General features: G+C 38.5%; 1 protein-coding gene across 7 annotated transcripts in view; it reads left to right on the top strand.

The window, feature by feature from the left end:
• Positions 1 to 27046, top strand: part of HELZ (helicase with zinc finger) — a 150454-nt gene that overhangs the window by 93435 nt on the left and 29973 nt on the right. For all 7 annotated transcript variants that reach the window (XM_032615780.1, XM_032615783.1, XM_032615778.1 and 4 more), the window contains 6 exons: positions 1041 to 1245; positions 7734 to 7785; positions 8582 to 8772; positions 10504 to 10711; positions 22105 to 22184; positions 26130 to 26682. In XM_032615780.1, coding sequence (XP_032471671.1) covers positions 1041 to 1245; positions 7734 to 7785; positions 8582 to 8772; positions 10504 to 10711; positions 22105 to 22184; positions 26130 to 26682 — 1289 coding nt within the window. The remainder of the gene's footprint in view (positions 1 to 1040; positions 1246 to 7733; positions 7786 to 8581; positions 8773 to 10503; positions 10712 to 22104; positions 22185 to 26129; positions 26683 to 27046) is intronic.

Raw genomic sequence — 27046 nt, 5'->3', positions numbered from 1 at the left:
ATTTGATTAGGAGATAAATAATCATCATTAAAATTAGCATTCCAGGGCTTCCCTGGTGGCGCAGTGGTTAAGAATCCACCTGCCAATGCAGGGGACACGGGTTCGAGCCCTGGTCCAGGAAGATCTCACATGCCGCGGAGCAACTAAGTCCGTGCGCCACAACTGCTGAGCCTGCGCTCTAGAGCCCGCGAGCCCCAACTACTGAAGCCCACGTGCCTAGAGCCCGTGCTCCGCAACAAGAGAAGCCACCGCAGTGAGAAGCCCGCGCACCGCAACGAGAGGAAGCCCACGAGCAGCAACAAAGACCCCGTGCACCCAAAAATAAATAAATTTATTTTTAAAAAAAAAATTAGCATTCCAACTTCCTGTGTTTTTCATAATTTAATTCTTTTAACTTAGTCAATTAATGTTATGAGCTTTGCTGTGACAAGCGTCAGTTAATTAAAAGAAACATATAGGAATAACTGGTTAATTCTTAAGTTCCTTATGAGAATTATTTACTTTGTGGTTCAGATTTATGTCTGAATTGGCTTTTCTTAGTCACCCACCCAGCACCAGGCTACTTTGGCCCCATAATTCAAATTTGTGTGTGTGTGTGTGTGTGTGTGTGTGTATGTATATAATATATATGTGTATACATACAAATGTGTATATGATGAGTATGCCTAGAAGTACAAATCTTTGATAAAATGAGTTATCAATTTTGAAATCCTTGCTTACTGTGTGGATAACAAAATCTGTCATTCCAAATTAGTGTGCATAGTCGAGCACTGACCATGTTACTTTCATTGATCAGCCAGAATTAATGGAGAGCAGAATTTGTATGTTCCACAGTACTAGACATGAGTGTAGTTTCAGAACCAAACTTCTGAAGTCTTGTGATCTGGTGGGAAGATTATACCTGAATCATAGATGAATACTGGGCCTAAGGATTTGGGGTTGGGGTGGGGGAATTCGAAATTAATCTTTAGTTGCTTTTAGTCATTTCTGTGATCTCGTCCACTGAAATTATAAACTGATCTTCTAAATCTTTTCTGTAGGAAATTTTGGGAGCGGTTTATTGCCCTGTGTCATGAAAATAATAGCCTACATGGAATCACTTTTGAACAGATCAAAGCTCAGCTAGAGGCTTTAGAACTAAAGAAGACATATGTGTTGAATCCACTGGCACCTGAATTTATCCCCCGGGCTCTGAGAGTGCAGCACACGGGAAATACCAACAGATTGCAGCAGTCACCCCCCAAGGTAAAGCCTGTCAGTGAAATTGAGGAGGTTAAAGAGAGAACAGTGCAGAGACGTCAGAGCTTTCTTGGGCTGCAGGTTACTTTATGTGTTGGGATTGAAGGTTACATTTGATGGCAACCAGTTTCTGCAAGGAACTTGTCCAGTGTGGACATTAATTGAAAATACAGTGTGGTGTTTAGCCATGCTCTTAATGGCATAAATCATCCTCAAAAAGTTTTCAAGGGGACTTCCCTGCGGTCCATGGGTAAGACTTCACCTTCCAATGCAGGGGGTGCAGGTTTGATCCCTCGTCGGGGAGCTAAGATCCCACATGCCTCACAGCCAAAAAAACCAAAACATAGAAAAACAGAAGCAATATATTGTAACAAATTCAATAAAGACTTTAAAAATGGTCCACATCAAAAAAATCTTAAAAAAAAAAAAGTTTTCAGGTACCTGATTAGGTCTGGTGCCCTTTGTATAATATAACCTCCCGGTCCTCTCTACTGATAGACTTATTTTAGCAAGATATGAATAAAACAAAGCAGTTTAAAAGACCGCCACACATATTAAAAGCATGCTCTTATAGAATATTATATAGCATGCTCTTACAGCATATTTTTATAAGGAACAATATAATAGCAATATGTGTATAAAGAGAATAGCTCTAACCTCTTGTTGATGACCAATTCAAGTGGTGTTTGACACAGAAAATTTGGCTGACTGCTCGAAGGTTACTTTAATCGACTTTGACCAGTGTTTGTTGCATAAGAAGTAGTCCAGTCATTGGGATGGGATGGGATGGGATGGGGGGGAATCAAGGCCCCCAGGTCTACTTTTGAACTATAGTTATTTTGGTCAGAAACAGCTGGTTTCTTTGCTAGATTGCCTGAAAAAAAAAAAAAGCTTGCACTTACCATCTAGAAAAGAAAGTTATAAGTGTGGCATGTTTAGTATTCTGGTTTTTGGGTGTATTTATAGTCATCAGCATGATATTAAACTTATTGACATGAATTAAGAGAGTATGCCAGTTTGGGGCTTCATTTTAGAAATGTAAAGGTTAATGTGCAAGGAATAATTGTTGGTTTAATATCTTGAAGAACTTTTAGCTGAGTAAATACTAAACTGAGATGAGAACTGCTTTCCGTTTTAATGTACTGTTGTCTGAGTCTAATAAAAATGGACCTGATATACAATAATGCTTTAGTGACTTGGGACTAAGCAGATTAAGCATTTTGCATAACTGAATCCTCGAGATTTCTAAACTATTGATAAATTAATAATCAACTTATTTATCAAGTAGTTAAGTTTCTTCTGTGTGACAGCTGTTACGGTAGGTAGTAGAGAAGCAAATTAGCCCCAGTGTTCTTGCAGCAGATGTTGGAGGGTAATGGTCAGAGGAAGTACCACTCCACCACAGTGGAGATTTCAGGGTAAATTCACCGAGTGGATGGAGTGAGTGGGAGATTGGGGAGACTGTCAGAAACTAGAACAGAAACTCCTTTAGGGCAGAGATTTTTGCCTGTATTATTTGCTGCTCTAGCCTCTGTGCCTAGAACAACATCTGGCTTATCACAGGTGCTTAGAAGTATTTTTAAGATTGATGAGTGAAGCTTAACAAAGAGCTCATAGGAAAAGCAAGAGGTGTGAGAGCAGGCTCTCCAGGGAACAGCAAGTAGCTTAAAGTAGGTGAAGAGTGGGAACCCAGTTAGAAACGTTTAAATTTTATTGTTTTTTATTTAAATGTTTCAGAGACATTATACCTTTTGCACATTCTTAAATACAACTACAATAAACTTTTTACTTAACTGATCAATGTTAGCATCAATTCATGTACCATAGATGCAGCTAGATTCAAGCCATTATATCAAATGTGTACTGACCCTAAGCAAGATCCTGTGATTTGCTTTTTGTTTTTATTTTAAAGGTAAAGAAAATATATGTTGAATCCACTGGCTTTTCCAACACTATAAACTCCCCGAAGACAAAAATCCTATTCTGTATACTTCTTATGGCCTCTAGTGCCTAGCCCCACTCTGCACATAGTGGCTGCTCAGTAGGTACCTGATAAGTGAATAATGGCTATGATGCATCCAGGAGAGTGCAGTGGGGCTTCCTTCTTTCAGTAGGAAGGCTGTGTAGTTAAGGACCATAGCATCCATCTCCCCAATTTTTTCTTCTTAACTTTTTGGGAAATTTTCTTCACTGATCCAGTAGATATCGTCTGTTATTTCATTGTCACTAACACAGAGGTTCGCTCAGTTGTTTATATACCTGGTTATTTAAAGTTCTTTATATCATATATAATAATAATAATTTTAGGTAACTAAGTTATAGTGAGCCAAAAGTTACTTTTGTCATCATCTCTCCCTTCACGCCCCAGTACTATATTTTACTTCTATTAAATTGTTCTGAGGATTGAATTTGTACTGGAGTCTTTTTTTATCCAACTTTCTATTGTAGAAAATTTCAAATATATACATAAATAGATGAGTATAATGAATTCCCTATCATCCAGCTTCATTAACTATCAGTTTATCCTTGATCTTATTTCAGCTGTCAGCCCACCACTCCACCACCACATATACGCACTGGAGAATTTTGAAACAAATTGCAGATGTTTTATTTCATATGCTAGAGTCTTTTGATGAAGGGGAATTTACTTGTAAGAAAAGCGTGCTGTTTCTTAAAACAGGATACTAAGCCATATAATTTCCCCCCAAGTTTCCTTAATGTTTTAACTTTTAATGCAATTCTGTGCATAAGAAATATTAAAAACTAGTAAGGTTAATGTTAGCCTAAGACTTAGAATCCCAGTAAGGTTTAATGTAGATAAAATCATCAGAATGCTGGGTGATGGTTACCCGTGCTCCAGGACCTGCTCCCTCAGCACGGTGTCTGGCAGCAAAGCCTGCCCCTAGCTCTTCACCAATCAAATGGCTTTATTCTCCTCACTAAGATGTAGGTTCTCTGGTAAGGGTTAGCGAAGGTACAGATATTAGGGGATCCAGGAGCAGGTGGTCCTAGCTAAGACTCACTGCCCCACTCTCCAGGCATCGTTTATCTGTAGGAAGGCATCTGTTTCACGGGTGCCTACAGAATCAGCACGTAGGAAACCAATTTGCTTGTCTTCAGTCTGCTTTCTCCTGGGCACGTGCTGGGAACAGTGTTCAGAAACTTTGCGAAGATGGGACAGATTCATTTGTACATACTATAAAAACTATTCACAGGATAGATAATATTCAGAAATGGGTCCTCTGAGGAGACCATAGCATTGTTTTATAGATTTTAGTTTGTGAATTGTTCTTCACTGTCTGTAGCTGCTTATGTTGTGTCTCAGTGTCCAGCCATCAGAAGATGTGTCAGACTTACGTGGCTCAGTAGCCTCAGTGCCCAGCCAGGGGTGGACATATCGTGGGCCCTCATAAGCATTTGTTGAATGAATAAATGGAAAATGAAAGAATGAGTGAATGAAAAAATAAATACTTGAATGAATAAATGGTTGAGTAAAAAAAATGGTCCTCAAAAAACAGATGATGTGAACTACATTTGCTTATAAGCTTTCTACCAAAGGTATACATACTTTCTGAAGGTTTATTAGCAGAAGTTTGGAATTATCATTATGGAGTGACTTTTCTACATAGTTTGCTCTAGCTTACTGCTGCATTGTTATTTAGTTATATGCTACCAAACACTGTATATTTTGTATAGACCAAGCACACGTATTGCTCTACAGTTGCATGGGAAGTCTAAATATGCTAGAGGAGTTTTCCCATATTGAACTGTAACAGGGTGCTGAATTATGCTTGCAGATACGCCACTATCTTCTTGTGAGAGGCCCCAAGTTGCTTTTTTTTCCCCCATTCGTTCAACAGTATTCATTGAGCCAGGCGATGTTCTAAGCTCAGGGAATCAATAATGACCTAAACAGATAAAGTCCTGGGTATTCAGGTCCTTCCAAAGTTTCTTTCTCACTTGGTTTATCACACAGCACCCAGAGTGCTGATGCACATTGTCTGGCATGCTTCCAGCTTTACAGTGCAGGATCGATCCAGGCTATGGTTATTCTTTGTATTGATTTCCTATTGCCGTTGTAACAAATTACCACAAGCCTAGTGACTTGAAATGACACCCATTTATTATCTCACATTCCTTTGAGTCAGATGTCCAGGTTTTTGTTGGTTTCTTGGCTCCAGGTCAAGACCAGGATCAAGGTGTTGGTCGAATGGGCTCTTATCTGGAGGCTCTGGGAAGGCTCTGCTTCTAAGGTCATGCAGGTTGTTGGCAGAATCCAGTCCTTGTGGTTGTAAGGACTGAGGTCCCTGTTTCCTTGCTGGCTGTCAGCTGGGAGCCATTCTTAGCTCTGGAGGCTTCTTTCCAGTTCTCGCATGTGGCTCTACCTCTCAGAGCTGTCAACAGTGCATTGAAGCCTTCTCTCTCTTGGCATCTCTGACTTCCCCTTCTACCACTTGTATCTCTTCCTTCCTTTTCTTCCACATCTCTTTGACTCAGCTGGAGAGGTGTCTCTGCTTTTAGGGCTCATGTGATTAGATTGGATCGCCCCAGATAATCCAGGATAATCCTCCCATTTTAAGTCTTTAGTTACATCTGCAGAGCCCCTTTTGCCACATGACATGACAACTCATGGGTTCCAGGGAGTAGGGTGTGTATGTCTTTGGGGGGCTGTTGTGCCTTCCACACTGACCCAGTGACAGCGTTTTCTCCACCTGACACACAGCCACCCCTGGTTGACAAGTCCTCAGAGGCTGAGAAATCTGAATGGTTTATTAGCCTCTTGGAACGGTCTTATCTCTGCTGTGTCACTGCTCTCCTTTCTTCTGTCAGCGTGTCTGCCTCTGGCTGCTCTTGTGGTCACTTCTTATTGCTTACGCCTCTCATCTTCCACCTGTTGCTGCCGTCCCTGCTGTCTGCCATTTTCTCCTTTCCTCTGCCTGCTTTTCTTTTCACTTCTCTATTCCTCAGAAGCTTGTTTTTTGTTTTTTTTTAATAGCTAATGACAGTCACTGTGAACATTCTCTTCTGGTTAATGGAGCAACTCTGATTCTTTCTTGACTATTTTTTTTTCTGACATTTTAAGAGTTGGAGCTTAGCTGCCCTTGCCTACCCGTCGCTAACCAGCTGACCATAAGCCTTTGATGTTTAGTGCTAACCTGAATATTTAAAGTTGCTGACGGATAGGGAGATAAGTGAAGCATCACTGGACCTTTGCTTTGGTCAGGAACACATTCTTCTTCTTGCTATAGGCATTATCCCCCCACTTAAGCTTTCAGATATAATGTACAAATAAAAAATTTACGTGGTGGAAGGGTAAGTTGTATAATGTGCTACTTGTGTTGTGTAATGGCTTTGTGTGTTACATTTAGCCAATGAAAAGAGAAAAAAATTTTTTTTAAGTCTAGAAACTCAGAACCATATGTTTCTTCACATATTTCTGCCCCAAAGTCATCATTTTTAATGGTAGACTAGCATGCCATTGTATGAATCTGCCATTGCTTATTTAATAAATTTTCTACTGATGGACATTTAGGTTCCTGGAAGTGCAATTATTGGGTTAAAGCATATGTACATTTCTGATGCTTTTGACATCCACATTGCTTTCTAGAAAATTCGTACATTCTCTTAAGCAGATTATGACACTGTGCATTTTCCTGTTCCTTCGGTAAATTTTACAGTTTGATGCCATGAATCATACTCAAAATATCATAAACCCCAAAGCATATTTACCTTCGTATTATTATTTTAAAGGTTCTCATCCTCAAGAGTTGAAGATTGATATTTTTCCCTTGAAAACGGCATTTACACTTCATCATTTAATTCATAGAAAATTTATAGAGAAGCTGCAAAGGAATAGAATTTAGGTTTCAGTCATATTGATGCATATTTCTTTTTATAAAAACATTAATTTAAAAAGAAAAAAGAATTTTAGATATCCTTAATTTGATGTTGAGGAAACTTGAGGCCTAGCACCACGACTTAATGTTTTTATTTTATTTTATTTTATTTTATTTTATTTATTTTTGGCTGTGCTGGGTCTTCGTTGCTGTGCACAGGCTTTCTCTAGTTGAGGCAAGCGGGGGCTACTCTTCATTGTGGTGCGCGGGCTTCTCATTGCGGTGGCTTCTCTTGTTGCGGAGGACAGGCTCTAGGCACACAGGCTTCAGTAGTTGCGGTGCGTGGGTTTAGTACTTGTGGGGCATGGGCTTAGTTGCTCTGCGGCATGTGGGATCTTCCCAGACCAGGGATCGAATCCATGTCCCTTGCATTGGCAGGCGGATTCTAAGCCACTGCACCACCAGGGGAGTCCCTGACTTAATGTTTAAAAAGAAGGTTGGCTCAAAGGCCTCTAACGGTTATTAATTACAGACTCACAGTCTTTACATTTTAATTGTTGCTATATACATTTATTTTGCATGGAATGAGGAAAATGGTTTTTGTTCTTTAATATTAGGTGTGTTTAAATTATTATACATTTGTGTTTTTCTGTAAAGGGGAAAAGCCTCCATCATATCCAGAATGATCATTTCCAGAATGATGGAATTGGTAAGTGGAAAAATTAGCCCTATGAAAACTTGCTTTTATGATGTAAGACATTTATTCCAAATTTCATCATTTAGAAAGAGGAGGATGGAGAGGGACACACACACACACACACACACACACACACACACACACACACACACACACTCTGACACTTTGGAGCTCATGTAACTCTTTTATTAAACACATCTGTTCTTTTGAATGCTTTGATATGTCATTTCTGAAAAGAGGTGATTTTGTAGGTACCAAGGTACATATATATAGAAGTTTTGAGGATGAACATTTAAGCCTCCTATGCAACATAAGTTTTTGGAACATATTTATATCCTACAAATGTTGGGTATACAAATTTTCAAGATAAAGTTTATTTAAGTGATCTAAAATGTTGCAGAATTATGCTCTTAAAACAATAACTGCTTAACTGTTTTGTATGTGGCTGTGCTACAGTTGCAACTCAAAACTTTATTCTGAAGAATTGTTTACGTTTTCTAGTCTCAGAAGAATGTTTACTGTATGGTTTTCTCTCTTGAAGGACACATCTCCAGCTCCTTGCAAGACATTTAAAATTATGCTAGTTTTTACAAGGAATACTTTGTATATCTCAAGCTAATTTTAGGAAATATGGTAAAGTGATTGTTTTTTTAATATGCTCTACTCTTTCACACTGATAACTCTTTGAATATAAGGTACCTTATGGCAAAGCTGGGGAATGTGTTTTGCTGTTGGATGATTTTAATTATTTTTGTCTACGTGAATATGTACAGCTATTGAGTGCATCCGTTCTCTATTTGTTTTTCAGTTCAGCCCAATCCTTCTGTGCTTATTGGCAACCCTATTAGAGCATATACCCCTCCACCTCCTCTTGGACCTCACCCAAATTTGGGGAAATCTCCAAGCCCTGTTCAAAGAATAGATCCTCACACTGGGACAAGTATTCTTTATGTACCTGCCGTCTATGGAGGGAATGTAGTTATGTCCGTGCCTTTACCTGTAAGTAGATGTTTAAGACACTCTCTATTGAATGAATAAGATAAAATAGGCTTCGCTAACTTAGTGACTATCCCAAATAGTGTTCTACTAATCTGTCTCTCTCTTTTCTTTTTTTTTTGGTTTTCAATGTCTGTAAGCTTCTTTCATTCAAAGCAGCTCTTATGACCAAAGAAATGTGAATTGTTGCTTAAAATTTGTTACTATTTTGTCAGTGGCTATGAAGAAATCTGTAAATTGGGTGTTTTGATTGAAAAGCCTTTGTATTAAGTATTTTTACTGGGGAAAATTGGGCCAAAAGTTAACAGAGCTAGTAAATTGGACTCTTGTTTTGTAAAGTGATGTTTTATTTTATCTTTTGCTTTTTCATTCTTATATAATTCACTAACCCTAAGAAACACAGTTCTTTGGAGGAGGGAAAAAGGTTTGGATTAGCCTAGCTCCCTTGGATCTAAATTTATCTGAGAAATTCCACACCTTATGAAATCCTACTGGCACTTAAAAACATTATTAAATCATTTCTAAGACTATAGATTTTTAGAGGGCTTCCATCTTATGTTAAAACTCATTTTTCTTTTCTTTAAGATTTTTGAGTATTTTGGTAATTAAAAAAATTTGCTGTTTACTAATATTTCCAAATTCAGGAATTTTAGCCTAGAAAATATTTCTTCATTTAAGATAAGTACTGTAGTTTCAGGTAGAGGTGATCATTGTCAAGGATCTTTGGCACCCCTGCCTACACCCCCAAAATGCAAAAACGCCTGGCTGCCAACATTTTTCAGCCATGTTGGTCATGGTGGTTCACAATCCCGGCAGCCAGTGAGAATAACTGTCAATAAGAAATATGTCATTTATGTCGACTCCCCATAGACTTTCCATTTTAGCTGAGTTATTTCTTCCCAGACAGCCTGGCAACATTATACATCATCTGCTTTAAATAGTAAGCCCCTTGGGATTTATATTTCATTTTACTAGGTCAAAGAGACTTTTAAAGATTTCTAAGAGTCTGAATTTAACAGTTGTATTATAATAAAATAATAGGGGTGGTAGCTCAGATGTCATTGTGTTTATTCATTTTATATTAATATGCAGAGATTATATATTTTGACACACCTAAAGAAATTTTCTGTTTCTGTGGTTTAATTAATCAGAAGCATTAATTAAATTAATGACCTGTTTGAATTTTGCCTACAGTAAATGAACATTAAATGATTTGGTTATTCATATAAAATAGTAATACATATTTTTTGAGTTGAGACTCCTTAGACTGAATTTTTTCTTAAATTTTTTCCCTGTTCTCTTATTCAAGTTTATTAAACTGTATATCTATGCAATTATGACTTTAAAAGACAGTTTTCATGGTAATCAGTGACATATATGCATTCATACTGAGGGAAAATGATTCAAGACTATAAAATGATTTGATGCCTCAAGGAATAATTACCAATTTTAAGTCCTTGATTTCTTCCTAACCTAGTGTGTAAGGGAAATGGTCAGTTTTCCCTTACATACTAAAGATTCAAGGAGCTTTTTTTTTTTTTTTTTTTTTTTTTGCCAGTTGAGATATAGCAGTCATTCTGCCAGTTGGTACTATTAGCATTCATTTTGTAGTTACTCATTTTGATAAAATTAACATCTCTGTGTGTGTTTGCTCTTTCCTAATTAATAGCACTATAGCAGTTTGCCTTTCAAAATGTACTGAAAGCAATTATTTTATTTCTTATAATAACCTAGGTACCATGGACAGGATACCAGGGTAGGTTTGCAGTTGATCCTCGAATCATTACACACCAGGCAGCCATGGCCTACAATATGAACCTCTTACAGACACATGGGCGGGGGTCTCCTATACCTTATGGCCTTGGGCATCACCCACCTGTCAGCATAGGGCAGACGCAAAACCAGCATCAGGAGAAGGACCAACATGAGCAGAGTCGAAACGGTGAGTTGCTGCTGTCCTCGTGCCCCTAAACTGACGACATGCCAGGTTGTATCAACGCATAAGCTTCCTTTAACGGTGCGAGTGTTAACTCGTTCATAGATTATAAGCCTTTTCGAGGAGGAATCTGATGTAAAAACTGTGGATCCTCTCTCCAGAAGATACAGATATGTGCACAGATACAAAACTTAGATGTAACCTACCACTTACGATTGATGGTATCAATTTCCTGGAAAAATGTTAATATTTAGATTTTTTTTAAATGGTAGTCATTTAAAACTGAGACAGAAAACCCTCTCCTGTTAAACATTTTTGTTGACCCAAAATATTTTTGTAGCATACTAAACATTAATGCTACTGTGGCAATAGTTTATTTAAAGTAGTTATTTCTTATGCAAATCGTAGTCTCTTGTCTACTAGAATTATAAATAAGGAAAAATTGCCCTGTGTAATTTTTAAAGTCAGGTTTATTGAGGTATAATTTATATAGAGTAAAATCCACCCTTTTAGAATGTAATTTGATGTGTTTTGACAAGTACACAGAGCTGTTCGCCACCACCAGTATCAAGATTCAGGGTGTTTACATTTCAAACAACTCCCTCCTGTCCCTTTGCAGTCACTTTCCTCCTCCAGCCCCAGCCCTGGGCAACAACTGATCTGACTTTTGTGCCTATACCTTGGTCTTTCCTCTAGTTTGTCATATAAATGGAATCATAGTGTCTGGCTTCGTTCACTTAGCTTAGTGCTTTTGAGATTTATTTGTGTTGTCTGTGTCAGTTGTTTGTTCCTTGTTGCTGTTGATGAGTATTCCCTTATATGGATGAACCACAGTGTTTTTTACCTCTCCATCAGTTGTTTTTATCTATCCTTAATTATTTCTAATTTTTGGCTCTTATGAGTAAAGCTGCTGTGAACATACGTATTGAAGATATTTTCATTTCTCTTGGGTAAATACCCAGGATTGAGCTTGTTGAGCACATTTGTTAACTTTATAAGAAACTGCCATACTGTTTTCCAAAGTGGCCAAACCATCTTTCATTTCTGGTATGTGTGAGATTTCCAGTTGCTCCACATTCTCATTAGTACTTGGTATTGTCAGTCTTTTTAATTTTACCCTTGCTTATGGGTATCTGATAGTATCTGATTGTTGTATTAATTTGCATGTTCCTAATGACTAATGATGTTGAGTATCTTTTCATTGGGCTTATTTGCCACCTGTATATCTTTGATGAAGTGTCTATCTGTATCTTTTGTCCACTTTTTTATTGGTTTGTCTTACGAAGTTATAAGAGTTCTGTATACATTCTGAATACAAATCTTTAATTAGATATATGTTTTGAAAATATTTTCTCCCAGGATATGGCTTGCCTTTTGATTTTCTTAACAGTATCTTTCAAAGAATAAAAGTTTTCCTTTTTGATGAAGTCCAGTTTATCCAATTTCTTCTTCTTTGGGTCATGTTTTTGGTGTTAACGTCAAATTTTTTTTGCCTAATCCAAGATCACAAAGATCTTCCGGGTTTTTTTCTAGACGTTTCATAGTCTTAGCTCTTATATTAGGTCTCCTTTGAGTTAATTTTTATATGTGGTGTGAGGTAAGAATTGAAGGGTTCTTTTGTTCTCATTTTGTTTTGTTTTTACATATATGTATGCTCAGTTGTTCTAACACCGTTTGTTGAAAATACTCTCCTTCCTCCATTAAGATGACTTGGTACCTTTGTTGAAAATCAGTTTACTGCCTATGTGAAGTCTCTATCATCTTCTATTGATGCATATGTTTGTTCATGCCAAATATACTGTTGATTACTGTAGCTTCATAAAAGTCTTCAAATCAGGTAGTATGAGTCCTCCAACTTTGTTTTTCTTTTTCAAAATTGTGTATTCCAGGTCCTTTGCACTTCCACATACATTTTAGAATCAGCTCGCGAGTTTCTACAAAAAAAAGCCTGCTGGGATTTTGATTGGGATTGTGTGGAATCTGTAGGTCAATTTGGAGGAGAGCTGACATCTTAATATTTAGTCTTCTGTTATATGAACGCGGTGTCTCTCTCTTCTTTAAGGTCTTTACTTTCAGCCTTTTAAAAAAAAGAGTTTTCAGAATACAACTCTTGCACTTATTTTGTTAAGGCAAAAGCTTAGATTAATAGAGGTATCTTAGTGTTAGAATTTTCCTCCTCAGTAGTGTATCCCACAAAATTCCAGTGTTCTATTTTTATTTCATTCAGTTCAGTACACTTTCTAGTTTCTCTTAAAATTAGATCCATGGATTATTTAGAAAGGTGAGTTTGGGTGAGTTATTGGGGATTTTCTAAGAATTTTTCTGTTAACTGATTCCTAGTTTTAATTCCACTGTGGTAAGGGAACATATTTTGCATGACTTGAATCCTTTTGAATTTATTGAGATTTCTTTTATGGCTCAGGATATGGTCTATCTTTATAAATGTTCCATGTACATTTGAGAAGAATGGAGTGCTCTAGTGCTATAGGTCAAGTTGGTTGATACGATTGTTCAAGTCTACTTTATCTTTGCTGATTTTCTGTCTACGTTGAAAAAAAAGAATATTGAGAGAAGAATATTGAATTCTCCAAATATAATTGGTATTTATCTATTTTTCTTTAAAGTTTTAAAATTTAATTTATTTTTTATATAGCAGGTTCTTATTGGTCATCAATTTTATACACATCAGTGTATACATGTCAATCCCAATCACCCAATTCATCACACCACCATCCACCCCTGCCACTTTCCCCCCTTGGTGTCCATACATTTGTTCTCTGCATCTGTGTCTCTATTTCTGCCCTGCAAACCGGTTCATCTGTACCATTTTTCTACATTCCACATATATGTGTTAATATACGATATTTGTTTTTCTCTTTCTGACTTATTTCACTCTTTGTGACAGTCTCAGGATCCATCCACGTCTCTACCAATGATGCAATTTCATTCCTTTTTATGGTTGAGTAATATTCCATTGCATACATGTACTACATCTTCTTCATCCATTTGTCTGTCGATGGGCATTTAGGTTGCTTCCATGACCTGGCTATTGTTAATAGTGCTGCAGTGAACATTGTGGTGCATGTGTCTTTTTGTATTATGGTTTTCTCTGGGTATATTATGCTCAGTAGTGGGATTGCTGGGTCATATGGTAATTCTATTTTTAGTTGGTTTTGTTTTGTTTTTTGCGGTACGCGGACCTCTCACTGCTGTGGCCACTCCCGTTGCGGAGAACAGGCTCCAGATGCACAGGCTCAGCGGCCATGGCTCATGGGCCCAGCCGCTCCGTGGTATGTGAGATTTTCCCGGACTGGGGCACGAACCCGTGTCCCCTGCATCGGCAGGTGGACTCTCAACCACTGTGCCACCAGGGAAGCCCTATTTTTAGCTTTTTAAGGAACTTCCATACTGTTCTCCATAGTGGCTGTATCAATTTGCATTCCCACCAACAGTGCAAGAGGGTTCCCTTTTCTCCACACCCTCTCCAGCATTTGTGGTTTGTAGATTTTCTGATGAGGCCCATTCTAACCGATGTGAGGTGATACCTCATTGTAGTTTTGACTTGCATTTCTCTAATAATTAGTGATGTTGAGCAGCTTTTCATGTGCTTCTTGGCCATCTGTATGTCTTCTTTGGAGAAATGTCTATTTAGGTCTTCTGCCCATTTCTTGATTGGATTGTTTGTTTTTTTTAATATTGAGCTGCATGAGCTGTTTATATATTTTGGAGATTAATCCTTTGTTGATTCCTTTGCAAGTATTTTCTCCCATTCTGAGGGTTGTCTTTTCGTCTTGTTTGTAGTTTCCTTTGCTATTCAAAAGCTTTTAAGTTTCATTAGGTCCCATTTTTTAATTTTTGTTTTTATTTCCATTACTCTAGGAGGTAGATCTCAAAAAGATATTGCTGTGATTTATGTCAAAGAGTGTTCTGCCTATGTCTTCCTCTAAGAGTTTTATAATGTCTGGTCTTACATTTAGGTCTCTAATCCATTTTGAGTTAATTTTTGTGTATGGTGTCAGGGAGTGTTCTAATTTCATTCTTTTACATGTAGCTGTCCAGTTTTCCCAGCACCACTTATTGAAGAGACTGTCTTTTCTCCATTGTATATCCTTGCCTCCTTTGTCGTAGATTAGTTGACCATAGGTGCGTGGGTTTATCTCTGGGCTTTCTATCCTGTTCCATTGATCTATATTTCTGGTTTTGTGCCAGTACCATACTGTCTTGATTACTGTAGCTTTGTAATATAGTCTGAAGTCAGGGAGTCTGATTCCTCCAGCTCCGTTTTTTTACCTCAAGACTGCTTTGGCTATTCAGGGTCTTTTGTGTCTCCCTACAAATTTTAAGACTTTTTGTTCTAGTTCTGTAAAAAATGCCACTGGTAATTTGATAGGGATTGCATTGAATCTGTAGATTGCTTTGGGTAGTATAGTCATTTTTACAGTATGGATTCTTCCAACCCAAGAACATGGTATACCTCTCCATCTGTTTGTGTCATCTTTGATTTCTTTCATCAGTGTCTTACAGTTTTCTGAGTACAGGTCTTTTACCTCCTTAGGTAGGTTTATTCCTAGGTATTTTGTTCTTTTTGTTTCAGTGGTGAATGGGATTGTTCCCTTAATTTCTCTTTCTGATCTTTCGTTGTTAGTGTATAGGAATGCAAGCAATTTCTGTGCATTAATTTTGTATCCTGCAACTTTACCGAATTCATTGATTAACTCTAGTAGTTTTCTGGTGGCATCTTTAGGATTCTCTATGTATAGTATCATGTCATCTGCAAACAGTGACAGTTTTACTTCTTTTGCAATTTGTATTCCTTTTATTTCTTTTTCTTCTCTGATTGCCGTGGCTAGCACTTCCAAAACGATGTTGAATAATACTGGCAAGGATGGACATCCTTGTCATGTTCATTATCTTAGAGGAAATGCTTTCAGTTTTTCACCATTGAGAATGATGTTTGCTGTGGGTTTGTCGTCTATGGCCTTTATTATGTTGAGGTAGGTTTCCTCTCTGCCCACTTTCTGGAGAGTTTTTATCATAAATATGTGTTGAATTTTGTCAAAAGCTTTTTCTGCATCTATTGAGATGATCATATATTTTTTATTCAGTTTGTTAATATGGTGTATCACATCAGTTGATTTGTGTGTACTGAAGAATCCTTGCATCCTTGGGATAAATCCCACTTGATCATGGTGTATGATCCTTTTAATGTGTTGTTGGATTCTGTTTGCTAATATTTTGTTGAGGATTTTTGCATGTATATTCATCAGTGATATTGGTCTGTAATTTTCTTCTCCTTTAGTATCTCTGTCTGGTTTTGGTATCAGGGTGATGGTGGCCTCGTAGAATGAGTTTGGGAGTGTTCCTTCCTCTGCAGTTTTTTGGAAGAGTTTGAGAAGGATGGGTGTTAGCTCTTCTCTAAATGTTTGATAGAATTCACCTGTGAAGCCGTCTGGTCCTGGACTTTTGTTTGTTGGAAGATTTTTAATCACAGTTTCAATTTCATTACTTGCTTGTGATTGGTCTGTTCATATTTTCCATTTCTTCCTGGTTCAGTCTTAGAAGGTTATACCTTGCTAAGAATTTGTCCGTTTCTTCTGGCATAGAGTTGCTTGTAGTAGTCTCTTATGATGCTTTATATTTCTCCGGTGTCCATTGTAACTTCTCCTTTTTCATTTCTAATTTTACTGATTTGTGTCCTCTCCCTCGTTTTCTTGTTGAGTCTGGCTAAAGGTTTATCAGTTTTGTTTATCTTCTCAGAGAACCAATTTTTAGTTTTATTGATCTGTGCTATAGTTTTCTTTGTTTCTATTTCATTTATTTCTGCTCTGATCTTTATGATTTCTTTCCTTCTACTAACTTTGGGTTTTGTTTGTTCTTCTTTTTCTAGTTCCTTTAGGTGTAAGGTTAGATTGTTTATTTGAGATTTTTCTTGTTTCTTGAGGTAGGCTTGTATTGCTATAAACTTCCCTCTGAAAACTACTTTTGCTGCATCCCATAGGTTTTGGATCATTGTGTTTTCATGGTCATTTGTCTTTAGGTATTTTTTTAATTTCCTCTTTGATTTCTTCGGTGATCTCTTGGTTATTTAATAACGTATTGTTTAGCCTCCATGTGTTTGCGTTTTTTTTCATTTTTTTTCCCTGTAATTGGTTTCTAATCTCATGGCGTTGTGGTTGGAAAAGATGCTTGATATGATTTCAGTTTGCTTAAATTTACTGAGGCTTGATTTGTGACCCAAGATGTGATCTATCCTGGAGAATGTTCCATATGCACGTAAGAAGAAAGTGTAATCTGCTGTTTTTGGATGGAATGTCCTATAAATATCAATTAAATTTGTCTGGTCTATTGTGTCATTTAAAGCTTGTGTTTCCTTATTAATTTTCTGTCTGGATGATCTGTCCATTGGTGCAAGTGAAGTGTTAATGTCCCTCACTATTACTGTTTTACTGTCGATTTCCTCTTTTATACCTGTTAGCAGTTGCCTTATGTATTGAGGTGCTCCCATGTTGGGTGCATATATAATTGTTATATCTTCTTCTTGGATTGATCCCTTGATCATTATGTAGTGTCCTTCCTTGTCTCTTGTAACATTCTTTATTTAAAGTCTATTTTATCTGGTATGAATATTGCTACTCCAGCTTTCTTTTGATTTCCATTTGCATGGAATATCCTTTTCCATCCCCTCCCTTTCAGTCTGTATGTGGCCCTAGGTCTGAAGTGGGTCTCTTGTAGACAGCATATGTATGGGTCTTGTTCCTGTATCTATTCAGCGAGCCTGTGTCTTTTGGTTGGAGCATTTAATCCATTCACGTTTAAGGTAATTATCAATATATATGTTCCTATCACCATTTTCTTAATTGTTATGGGTTTGTTTTTGTAGGTCCTTTTCTTCTCTTGTGTTTCCCACTTAGAGAAGTTCCTTTAGCATTTGTTGTAGAGCTGGTTTGTTGGTGCTGAATTCTCTTAGCTTTTGCTTGTCTATAAAGCTTTTGATTTCTCCATCAAATCTGAATGAGATCCTTGCCCTGTAGAGTAATCTTGGTTGTAGGTTCTTCCCTTTGATCACTTTAACTATATCATGCCACTCCTTTCTGGGTTGTAGAGTTTCTGCTGAGAAATCAGGTGTTAACCTCATGGGAGTTCCCTTGTATGTTATTTGTCGTTTTGTCGTTTTTCCCTTGTTGCTTTCAATAATTTTTCTTTGTCTTTAATTTTTGTCAATTTTATTACTATGTATCTCGTTGTATTTCTCCTTGGGTTTATCCTGTCTGGGACTCTTTGCACTTCCTGGACTTGGGTGGCTATTTCCTTTACCATGTTAGGGAAGTTTTCGACTGTAATCTCTTCAGATATTTTTTCGGGTCCTTTCTCTCTCTCTTCTCCTTCTGGGACCCCTATAATGGGAATGTTGTTGTGTTTAATGTTGTCCCAGAGGTCTCTGGCTGTCTTCATTTCTTTTCATTCTTTTTTTCTTTATTCTCTTGCATGGCAGTGAATTCCACAATTCTGTCTTCCAGGTCACTTATCCGTTCTTCTGCCTCAGTTATTCTGCTATTGATTCCTTGTAGTGTAGTTTTCATTTCAGTTATTGTGTTGTTCGTCTCTGTTTGTTTGTTCTTTAATTCGTCCAGGTCTTTGTTAAACATTTCTTACATCTTCTTGATCTTTGCCTCCATTCTTTTTCCGAGGTCCTGGATCATCTTCACTATCATTATTCTGAATTCTTTTTCTGGAAGGTTGCCTATCTCCACTTCATTTAGTTGTTTTTCTGGGGTTTTTTTTTTTTTTTTTTTTTTTTTTTTTTTTTTTTTTTCTGGGGTTTTATCTTGTTTCTTCATCTGGTACATAGTCCTCTGCCTTTTCATTTTGTCTGTCTTTCTGTGAATATGGTTCTCCCTCCACAGGTTGCAGAATTGTAGTTCTTCTTGCTTCTGCTGTCTGCCCTCTGGTGGATGAGGCTATCTAAGAGGCTTGTGCAAGCTTCCTGATGGGAGAGACTGGTGGTGGGTAGAGCTGGGTGTTGCTCTGGTGGGCAGAGCTCAGTAAAACTTTAATCCACTTGTCTGCTGATGGGTGGGGTTGGGTTCCCTCCCTGTTGGTTGTTCAGCCTGAGGCGACCCAGCACTGGAGCCTACTGGCTCTTTGGCAAGGCTAATGGTGGACTCTGGGAGGGCTCGTGCCAAGGAGTACTTCCCAGAACTTCTGCTGGCCAGTGTCCTTGTCCCCACAGTGAGCCATAGCCACCCCCTGCCTCTGCAGGAGCCCCTCCAACACTAACAGGTAGGTCTGGTTCAGTCTCCTGTGGGGTCACTGCTCCTTCCCCTGGGTCCCGATGCACATACTGCTTTGTGTGTGCCCTCCAAGTGTGGAGTCTCTCTTTCCCCCAGTCCTGTCGAAGTCTTGCAGTCAAATCCCACTAGGCTTCAAAGCCTGATTCTCTAGGAATTCCTCCTCCCATTGCCGGACCCCCAGTTTGGGAAGCCTGACGTGGGGCTCAGAACCTTCACTCCAGTGGATGGACTTCTGTGGTGTAAATGGTCTCCAGTTTGTGAGTCACCCACCCAGTGGTCATGGGATTTGATTTTATTGTGATTGCACCCCTCCAACTGTCTCATTGCGGCGTCGCCTTTGTCTTTGGATGTGGGGTATCTTTTTTTTTTAAACATCTTTATTGGAGTATAATTGTTTTACAATGGTGTGTTAGTTTCTGCTGTATGACAAAGTGAATCAGCTGTACATATACATATATCCCCGTATCCCCTCCCTCTTGCATCTCCCTCCCACCCTCCCTATCCCACCCCTCTAGGTGGTTACAAAGCACCGAGCTGATCTCCCTGTGCTATGCGGCTGCTTCCCAGTAGCTATCTGTTTTACATTTGGTAGTGTATATATGTCCATGGCACTCTCTCACTTCATCCCAGCTTACCCTTCCCCCTCCCCGTGTCCTCAAGTCCATTCTCTATGCCTGCATCTTTATTCCTGTCCTACCCCTAGGTTCATCAGAACCTTTTTTTTTTAGATTCCATATATTTGTGTTAGCATATGGTATTTGTTTTTCTCTTTCTGACTTACTTCACTGTGTATGACAAACTCTAGGTCCATCCACCTCAGTACAAATAACTCAGTTTCGTTTCCTTCTATGGCTGAGTAATACTCCATTGTATATATGTGCCACATCTTCTTTATCCATTCATCTGTCGTTAGACACTTAGGTTGCTTCCATGTTCTGGCTATTGTAATTAGTGCTGCAATGAACATTGTGGTACATGACTCTTTTTGAATTATGGTTTTCTCAGGGTATATGCCCAGGAGTGGGATTGCTGGGTCCTATGGTAATTCTATTTTTAGTTCTTTAAGGAACCTCCATACTGTTCTCCATAGTGGCTGTATCAATTTACATTCCCATCAACAGTGTATGAAGGTTCCTGTTTCTCCACACCCTCTCCAGCATTTATTGTTGTAGATTTTTTGCTGATGGCCATTCTGACCAGTGTGAGGTGATACCTCATTGTAGTTTTGATTTGCATTTCTCTAATGATTAGTGATGTTGAGCGTCCTTTCATGTGTTTGTTAGCAATCTGTGTATCTTTTTTGGAGAAATGTCTATTTAGGTCTTCTGCCCATTTTTGGATTGGGTTGTTTGTTTTTTTGATATTGAGCTGCTTGTATATTTTGGAGATTAATCCTTTGTTGGTTGCTTCCTTTGTAAATATTTTCTCCCATTCTGAGAGTTCTTTAACTTAACACTGTTTACTTTCCCATTTATGTTTTACCACTTAGGTACAGAAAAGGAACCTCAGAGTATTTCAGGTTTTCCTCTTCTGGTCTTTATCTGTTGTTATCATGCATTTATTTTACTTTTCCTATGTTATAAGCCTCAACCATTGTTATTTTCATTTAAAGAGCCAAGTATCTTTTTGAAGAGTTTTAAATAACAAGAAAAATAATCTTTTATATCTATCCATGTAGTTAGTAACTCTGGTAATCTTGATTTCTTTCTGTATATTCATGTTTCTATTTCAGTAATTTTTCTTCTGCCCGAAGGACTTCTTTTAACATTCCTTGTAGTTCAGGTCTGCTGGCAGTGAATTCTTTCAGCATTTGTATGTCTGAAAATGTTTTTATTTACAGAGTATAGAGTCTTGGTTGATAGTTTTTATCTTTCAGTATTTTAATGATGTTACTCTGCTGTTTTCTTGCTTACATTATTTTTAGTGAGAAATCTGATGTCATCCTTATCTTTGCTTTTCTGCATATAACATGTCTCTTTTTTCTCTGACTGCTTTTAAGAACTTATTTTTATACTGGTTTTAGTAATTTGTTTATGATGAAATGATATTCCTTGGTGTAGTTTTCTTCATGATTCTTGTGTTTGTGGTTTGTTGAGCTTCTTGTATCTGTGGGTTTACAGTTTTCATCAATTTGGTAATTTTTGACCTTTATTCAGAAATTGTTTCTGTCTCATCTCTTTTTCTCTTCAGGAATTCCAACTACCCATTTATTATGCTTCTTAAAGTTACCCCACAGTTCACAGATGCTCTTTTCATCTTTTAAAAAATTCTTTTTTCTTTTTGTGTTTCACTTGCATTGTTTCTATTGCTATGCCTTCAAGTTCACCACGTTTCTCTTCTGCAGTGTCTAAACGTCTGCTAATTCCATCCAGTGTATTTTTCATCTCAGACATTGTAGTTTTCATTTCTTAAAGTTTAGTAGTAAGGCTATTCTGGCACAAAGTTCCAGTGGCATTCTTAAAAGAATGTTTTCAAGGAAGAACCCAAATTAAGGATTCTTTCAAGGGATTTAAAATATCCAGTAGTTAGTTCTTATAGATTAAAAGCCTTTCACGTGTGGAACTAGCATTGTCTATTATAATTGTGATTTTTTTAACCGTAATATTGCTTCCTTTAATGTTTGTCATCCACTTATATTTAGTTTGATATCTGTTACTTTTAAAAGTATAACTGCATTCTTTTCAGAATATCTTTATTTAGTTTAGATTCCTTTACTAAATTACATTGACGCATTATTTGGATTTTTGCATTCGTAAATGGCCAAAGTAGTAAACCTTTATAAATAGGCCTTTTCTATGTCTAGTTTAAGAAAACGAGGCTGTAAATTCCTGGAGAATGGGCAGTTATCTTTGGAGTTAGTTGATATTTTAAGGTTATTCCCTTATTAAGTTTTTGCCTTGTCAGAGAGATTTGCTTCATTTATAAATTTTCTTTCTTGCAGAGAAATTGCAACTCTGAAGATTTAAGAACAAATCCCAAGCAGTAATAATTAATAATTGTTGAAAAATGTTTAAAATATTCTGCTTCTTTGTCGAATATTGGATAGTCATTGGCATTTTGTAACATCTACTGAAGACAATTTATAAGAATTTTGAAATATTTTCTTAGGTAAAAGTGATACAAATAATCCTGGACCTGAAATTAATAAGATTCGGACACCAGAGAAAAAGCCTACAGAATCAAAACAGGTATGTGGTTTACCTTTAGTGAATGCATTGTTCTAATGGAGTTAGTTTGATTGATCATCTTGGAATCCTGGTATTTTAAAGAAAATTATCTACCTTTTTATGTATATCTTTTATGTTTGTTGTTTCATGAGGATCTGGTGGGTCATGTTGCACTCTCTCCCTCCACCTTTTCTTTGTCTACGCTATTTTATTTATCAGAATACTTTTTTCAAATTGTGTTATTTAGCAATAGACTTGAATTCAGAGACTTCCAATGATAAAGTAATAAATGAAGACACAGCTATAGATGTGTTACTAAAAATTATCTCAGATTGGGAAGAGCTGTTATAGTGTGAAAGGAAGACTTAACTTCCTCAAGTCCCTCACCTTGTCCTCTCGTCACACCTGCTGCGTGCATCCTTAACTCTTAACCTGTTTGTTCATCTGCTTTTTCTGCTTCTGTGCTCGTGAACCAGTGAGGGAAAATCAAATCATTGGTTGAATTAGTGCCACTGGAAACTCATGCTTTCTGATCTCAGGGAACCTGTGGGGTGCCTCCCCATTTCTTTTGTACGTGCCTGGCTCCCTTTGCCCAGTTTTCTCAGCAGCTCTTCTGTTGCCTGCTTACCTCCTACCTGTTATTCTTACGATCAGGGGATGACCTTGCCTTAGAGTGAAATTCATCAGGATTTCACGCTCTTAACTCAGAACTTTAGTCCTCACACTTTTCCTGTGTCCTTGAACATCCTTCTATATCACCGATCTCAGAGGAAGAGTTTCCATTAAGACTTATCTCTCCTCTTCCGGTCACCTCACAGAACTTGTCCCTTCTCTTCATTTATCTTCAGATTCTTTCCAGCTACTCGTTCTTCCTCCTCAGCCTGTAAGTAAATTGATTGATAGACTGTTTTTATAAAAGATACTTTATTTGGCCTTTATTTCCTATATATAGCTACTGTCTAATTTCTCCTTTTCCCCCTCATCTCTTATTTGTCCCTTAACCAACACAGACTAGTACTAGGCCTTAACATTTCACTAAAACTGTTGAGCTCAAAGTGACCAGGGACTTCCCCGGCGGTCCAGTGGTTAGGACTCCGCACTTTCCCTGCCATGGGCCTGGGTTCGATCCCTGGTTAGGGAACTAAGATCCTGCAAGTGGTGCAGCCAAAGGAAAACAAAACAAAACTCAAAGTGACCAAATCTTATGAACATGCTTCAGTTGTAGCCTTACTTGACTTTTCTTTGGTATTTGGCACTATTTTCTACCTCTTTCTTCTTGACCATCTTGTTTCTTTTGGTTTCTTTGATACACATTTCTACTTATCACAACTCTTGCTACATGATCTTCTGTCTCTTTTATAATTTCCTGTCCACCCCTTCCCATCTGTCCCTAGGCCTTAAGTTGGGGTTTCCCAGGGTTCTGTCATGGTCCCATATAACTCTCTCTGCATTCTGTGCTTTCTTACCATAAACTAGTCCAATTCCACAATTTCCATTACTTGCTCCCTGATGGTGACTTCCAAATCTGTATCTGCAACCTCAGGCTGGCTTTAAGCAACTGTTCTCTGTTTTCAGGTACTTATGCCTCATCAGCAGCCCTGACTCACAGTTTATACAACTGGAAGGGCTCAGTACCCACTGGAGGAGCTGCAGTGCCAATTAGGCAGCCAGGGGAGCTTGCTGATAGAGTAAGAGGGAAGCAGCAGTGAGAGTAGGCGTCCTGTGTGTTTGGGAACGGGTGCAGAGAGAAAGCAGAGGGCGTGTGAGGCGGTACAGCAGCAGCACCGGTAGTCAGAGGACCAGGATTAGGGTTAGGACAGACCCAACTGGGAGAGTCTTAGGTGCTGTCAGAGCAGCTGAAGCCAAGACAGCCAAACGTCTCTCACGTCTTTCTTTAAAATTTTCTGTTGTGGTCTTTCCCTGTTAGGGGACTAGGCAACCTGATAGACATGTTTCATTTTCTTTTCCACCCTGATGCTTCGTCCTGGGGCCTAGGGGGAAAATGTCCTAGCTCTCCTTGACTCAGGATTAAGAGGAAAGCAATAGAGGAGAATCTAATTCTGATAATATTAGAGTCAGACTCCTTCAGACTTTACAGTCATCTCCCCTGCTTAGCCTGTTGTAGTACCGTAGAGGAGCACAGTCTTGATCTAAATTTCTGCGACACTGGCCCAGCTTCTTGTCCAGCTCAAAGTCAGAAGTGAAGAAGGCAATTGAAACATCAGCTTATCCACGGACACAACCTTGACATCTAATCATGGTCACCCTCATGCAATCAGCGTGTGCCTGTCAACAGTATCTTCTGGAGAAAGGTGTATCTCAGCTGAAATGTCGCTTCAGTCATTAAAAAGATGAAGATTTATAGGGGAAAATGTTTGTTGATACAGAGCCTTAATCAGGTTCTGAGACAGTTGAAGAGCAGGCATTGCAGCTGCCTGGGAAGACTGGAGCAGAGTTACCATCCATCTCATTTCATTTCTGAGATAATTTATACATACCCAGTAGTCTTCAGGGTCTTATTGGCCAGATTTAACGTTGGTCCATTTGAGCTAGACATGAGGATGCTCTTGGGGCATCATTGGCACATCGCAGCCATCTGTGGCAATAGCTTGGTTGCCGGGTTACCCCAGCTTCAATGCAGGAACAAACTGCTTGTTCTGTCTTCTTGAGAGTGGTCAGTTTCATGTCACTTAAGATCAGACTTGTGTTTCAGAAGGATGACAGCACTCCCTAGCTTAAAAACCTTTGGTAGCTTGCCACAGTTTACAGGATTAAGAACATGTTTATTCTCAGTATTGACTCATTCAGGGTCTCGTGTAATTGGGCTTCTGCAGTTTCATCTGATTTCAAGAAGGGGAAGATTCGCATGTAAGTCCAGTTGTAGCTCTATGTGCACAGAACTTCTCGTCTCAAATCTGCTTCAGTGTATAAGCTGTTATTACTTTTATCTAGTATGTACTTCCCTCATACTAGATAAAAAAAACTCCAGCTTTTTATGCAAGATTATCATTATCTCCATGAAGTCACCTTTAATTTTCTCAGGCTCCAGGATGTCATCTCACGTCCTCTTACAACACCTCTAATGTTATGTTTACATGTTGGTATCCTCTACTGGACTCTAAGCCAGAGCTTAGAGCTTAGCAGACTTGTTGTGTGAAAGGCCCGATACTAAATTTTCAGGCTTTGTGGGCCATGTGGTTTCTGTTGCAGCCGCTCACCTCTGCCATTGTAGTGAGGAAGCAGCTGTAGATAGTGTGTCAATTTGCACAACTGTGGCTGTGTTCCAGTAACACTTTATGCACAGAAATCCGGTGGACTGGAAGTGGCCTGGGGGTCGTAGTTTGCCAACCCCCGCTCTGCACTCCTGGGGCTACAGACTGAGTCTGACTGTTTTTTTATCTCCAGCCCCAGGCACAGTGTCCTTGGTAGGCCCTCAGTAAGTGTTTGTTGAAGGAATAATGGCAAAAATTGACAGCCAAGCTTTTAATGCAAAGGCGATATAGTACTTTTTTTGTTGTTCACTTCAAAGTTATTTAGACTGAGACTTTTTTTATATTAATATAGATACGTTTGAGGAAGAGATGTACAAAAACAATAAAATCAGAAGGAAAGAACACATTTTAATGATTTATATCAGAAGGAAGTAAATGGTTATCTTTCCAAGGAAGAAAGTGTGAAAATAAAAATAATGTTTTTAAAGGAATTAAAGTGGATATGCTAATAAAATAGTAGTATCTTTCCTTGTGACTCACATTTAATATGTGGGTTTTTTTCTGTTTCATCGTTCCTAATTTAAAGAATATTCCCTCATTTGATTGTCAGAAAGTGATTTATTGGGCCCCCAGCGCTCCTGCTATTACAGATAAGAATGGATCATATCTTTTAGATGTGCTAGGGGTGGGAAAAGGCGGTGAACCACAGGACTTAGATCTTCCTCAGCTAAAAAAATACTTCTTCTTTTTTTAGTTGGATTTGGAATCAAATCCACAGAACAGAAGTCCTGAATCACGTCCTGGTGTTGTTTATCCCAAATTTCATCGCAAAGACAATCTCAACCCAAGACACATAAGTCTCCCTGTTCCTGCTCCCCATGCACAGTATGCAGTGCCCAGTCGCCATTTTCATCCACTTCCCCAGCTGCCAAGACCACCGTTTGCAATTCCACAGCAGCACGCCTTGTCAAGTCAGCAGCAGAATAATTTGCCTGAACAACCAAATCAGATGCCGCCCCACCCGAATCAGGGAGTCCCGCAGCAGAATCCGCTGGGTCAGCCGCCTCCTCAGCTTTCTGCTGCCTGTCAGGCAGGCCCCAACAGTGCTTTTTTTAATACTCCGGTTTCTCATCGACCACAGTCCCCTCCTGCAGAGGCTGCACTTCCTGAGCAGCAGCCCCCTCCCATGCTGCAGGGGGGCCACAGTCCTCTGCGAGCCATTGCGCAGCCCGGCCCCATTCTTCCTTCACATCTGAATAACTTCGCTGATGAGAACCCCCCAGGACTGCCTGTAGGAGAGGCTTTAGGTAAGTTCTCTGATCGCTGCTGGATGTGACAAGTTCAGAGATGATTTACTCAAATGACATTGCTGTACAATATTTCTTGAATCAGGATTGATTCATTTCTTCAAGTAACGCCAGCAAAAGAATCAATCAGTTAGTGTGGTAATCAGAATCTAGTTCCAAATGCTATATAATACTAAGCGTCCAGTTGATGTCAGGTTATGTCGTATGTAGGTAAGGAAGAATCATCATCATCCCCATAACGTGAATCACTGGCAAGTTTAGAAAACATATGCTTTCTCCAAAACTCAAATTGTAGCCGTTTCTTTCTGGAGAATATCTGGTTGTAAAAACTCTTGAAAGAATTAACTTGAAACCCGAAATGCTG

Source organism: Phocoena sinus, chromosome 20 (genome assembly GCF_008692025.1).
Source record: "Phocoena sinus isolate mPhoSin1 chromosome 20, mPhoSin1.pri, whole genome shotgun sequence".
Taxonomy (NCBI): domain Eukaryota; kingdom Metazoa; phylum Chordata; class Mammalia; order Artiodactyla; family Phocoenidae; genus Phocoena; species Phocoena sinus.
This window is presented reverse-complemented; position numbering and strand designations above follow the sequence as displayed.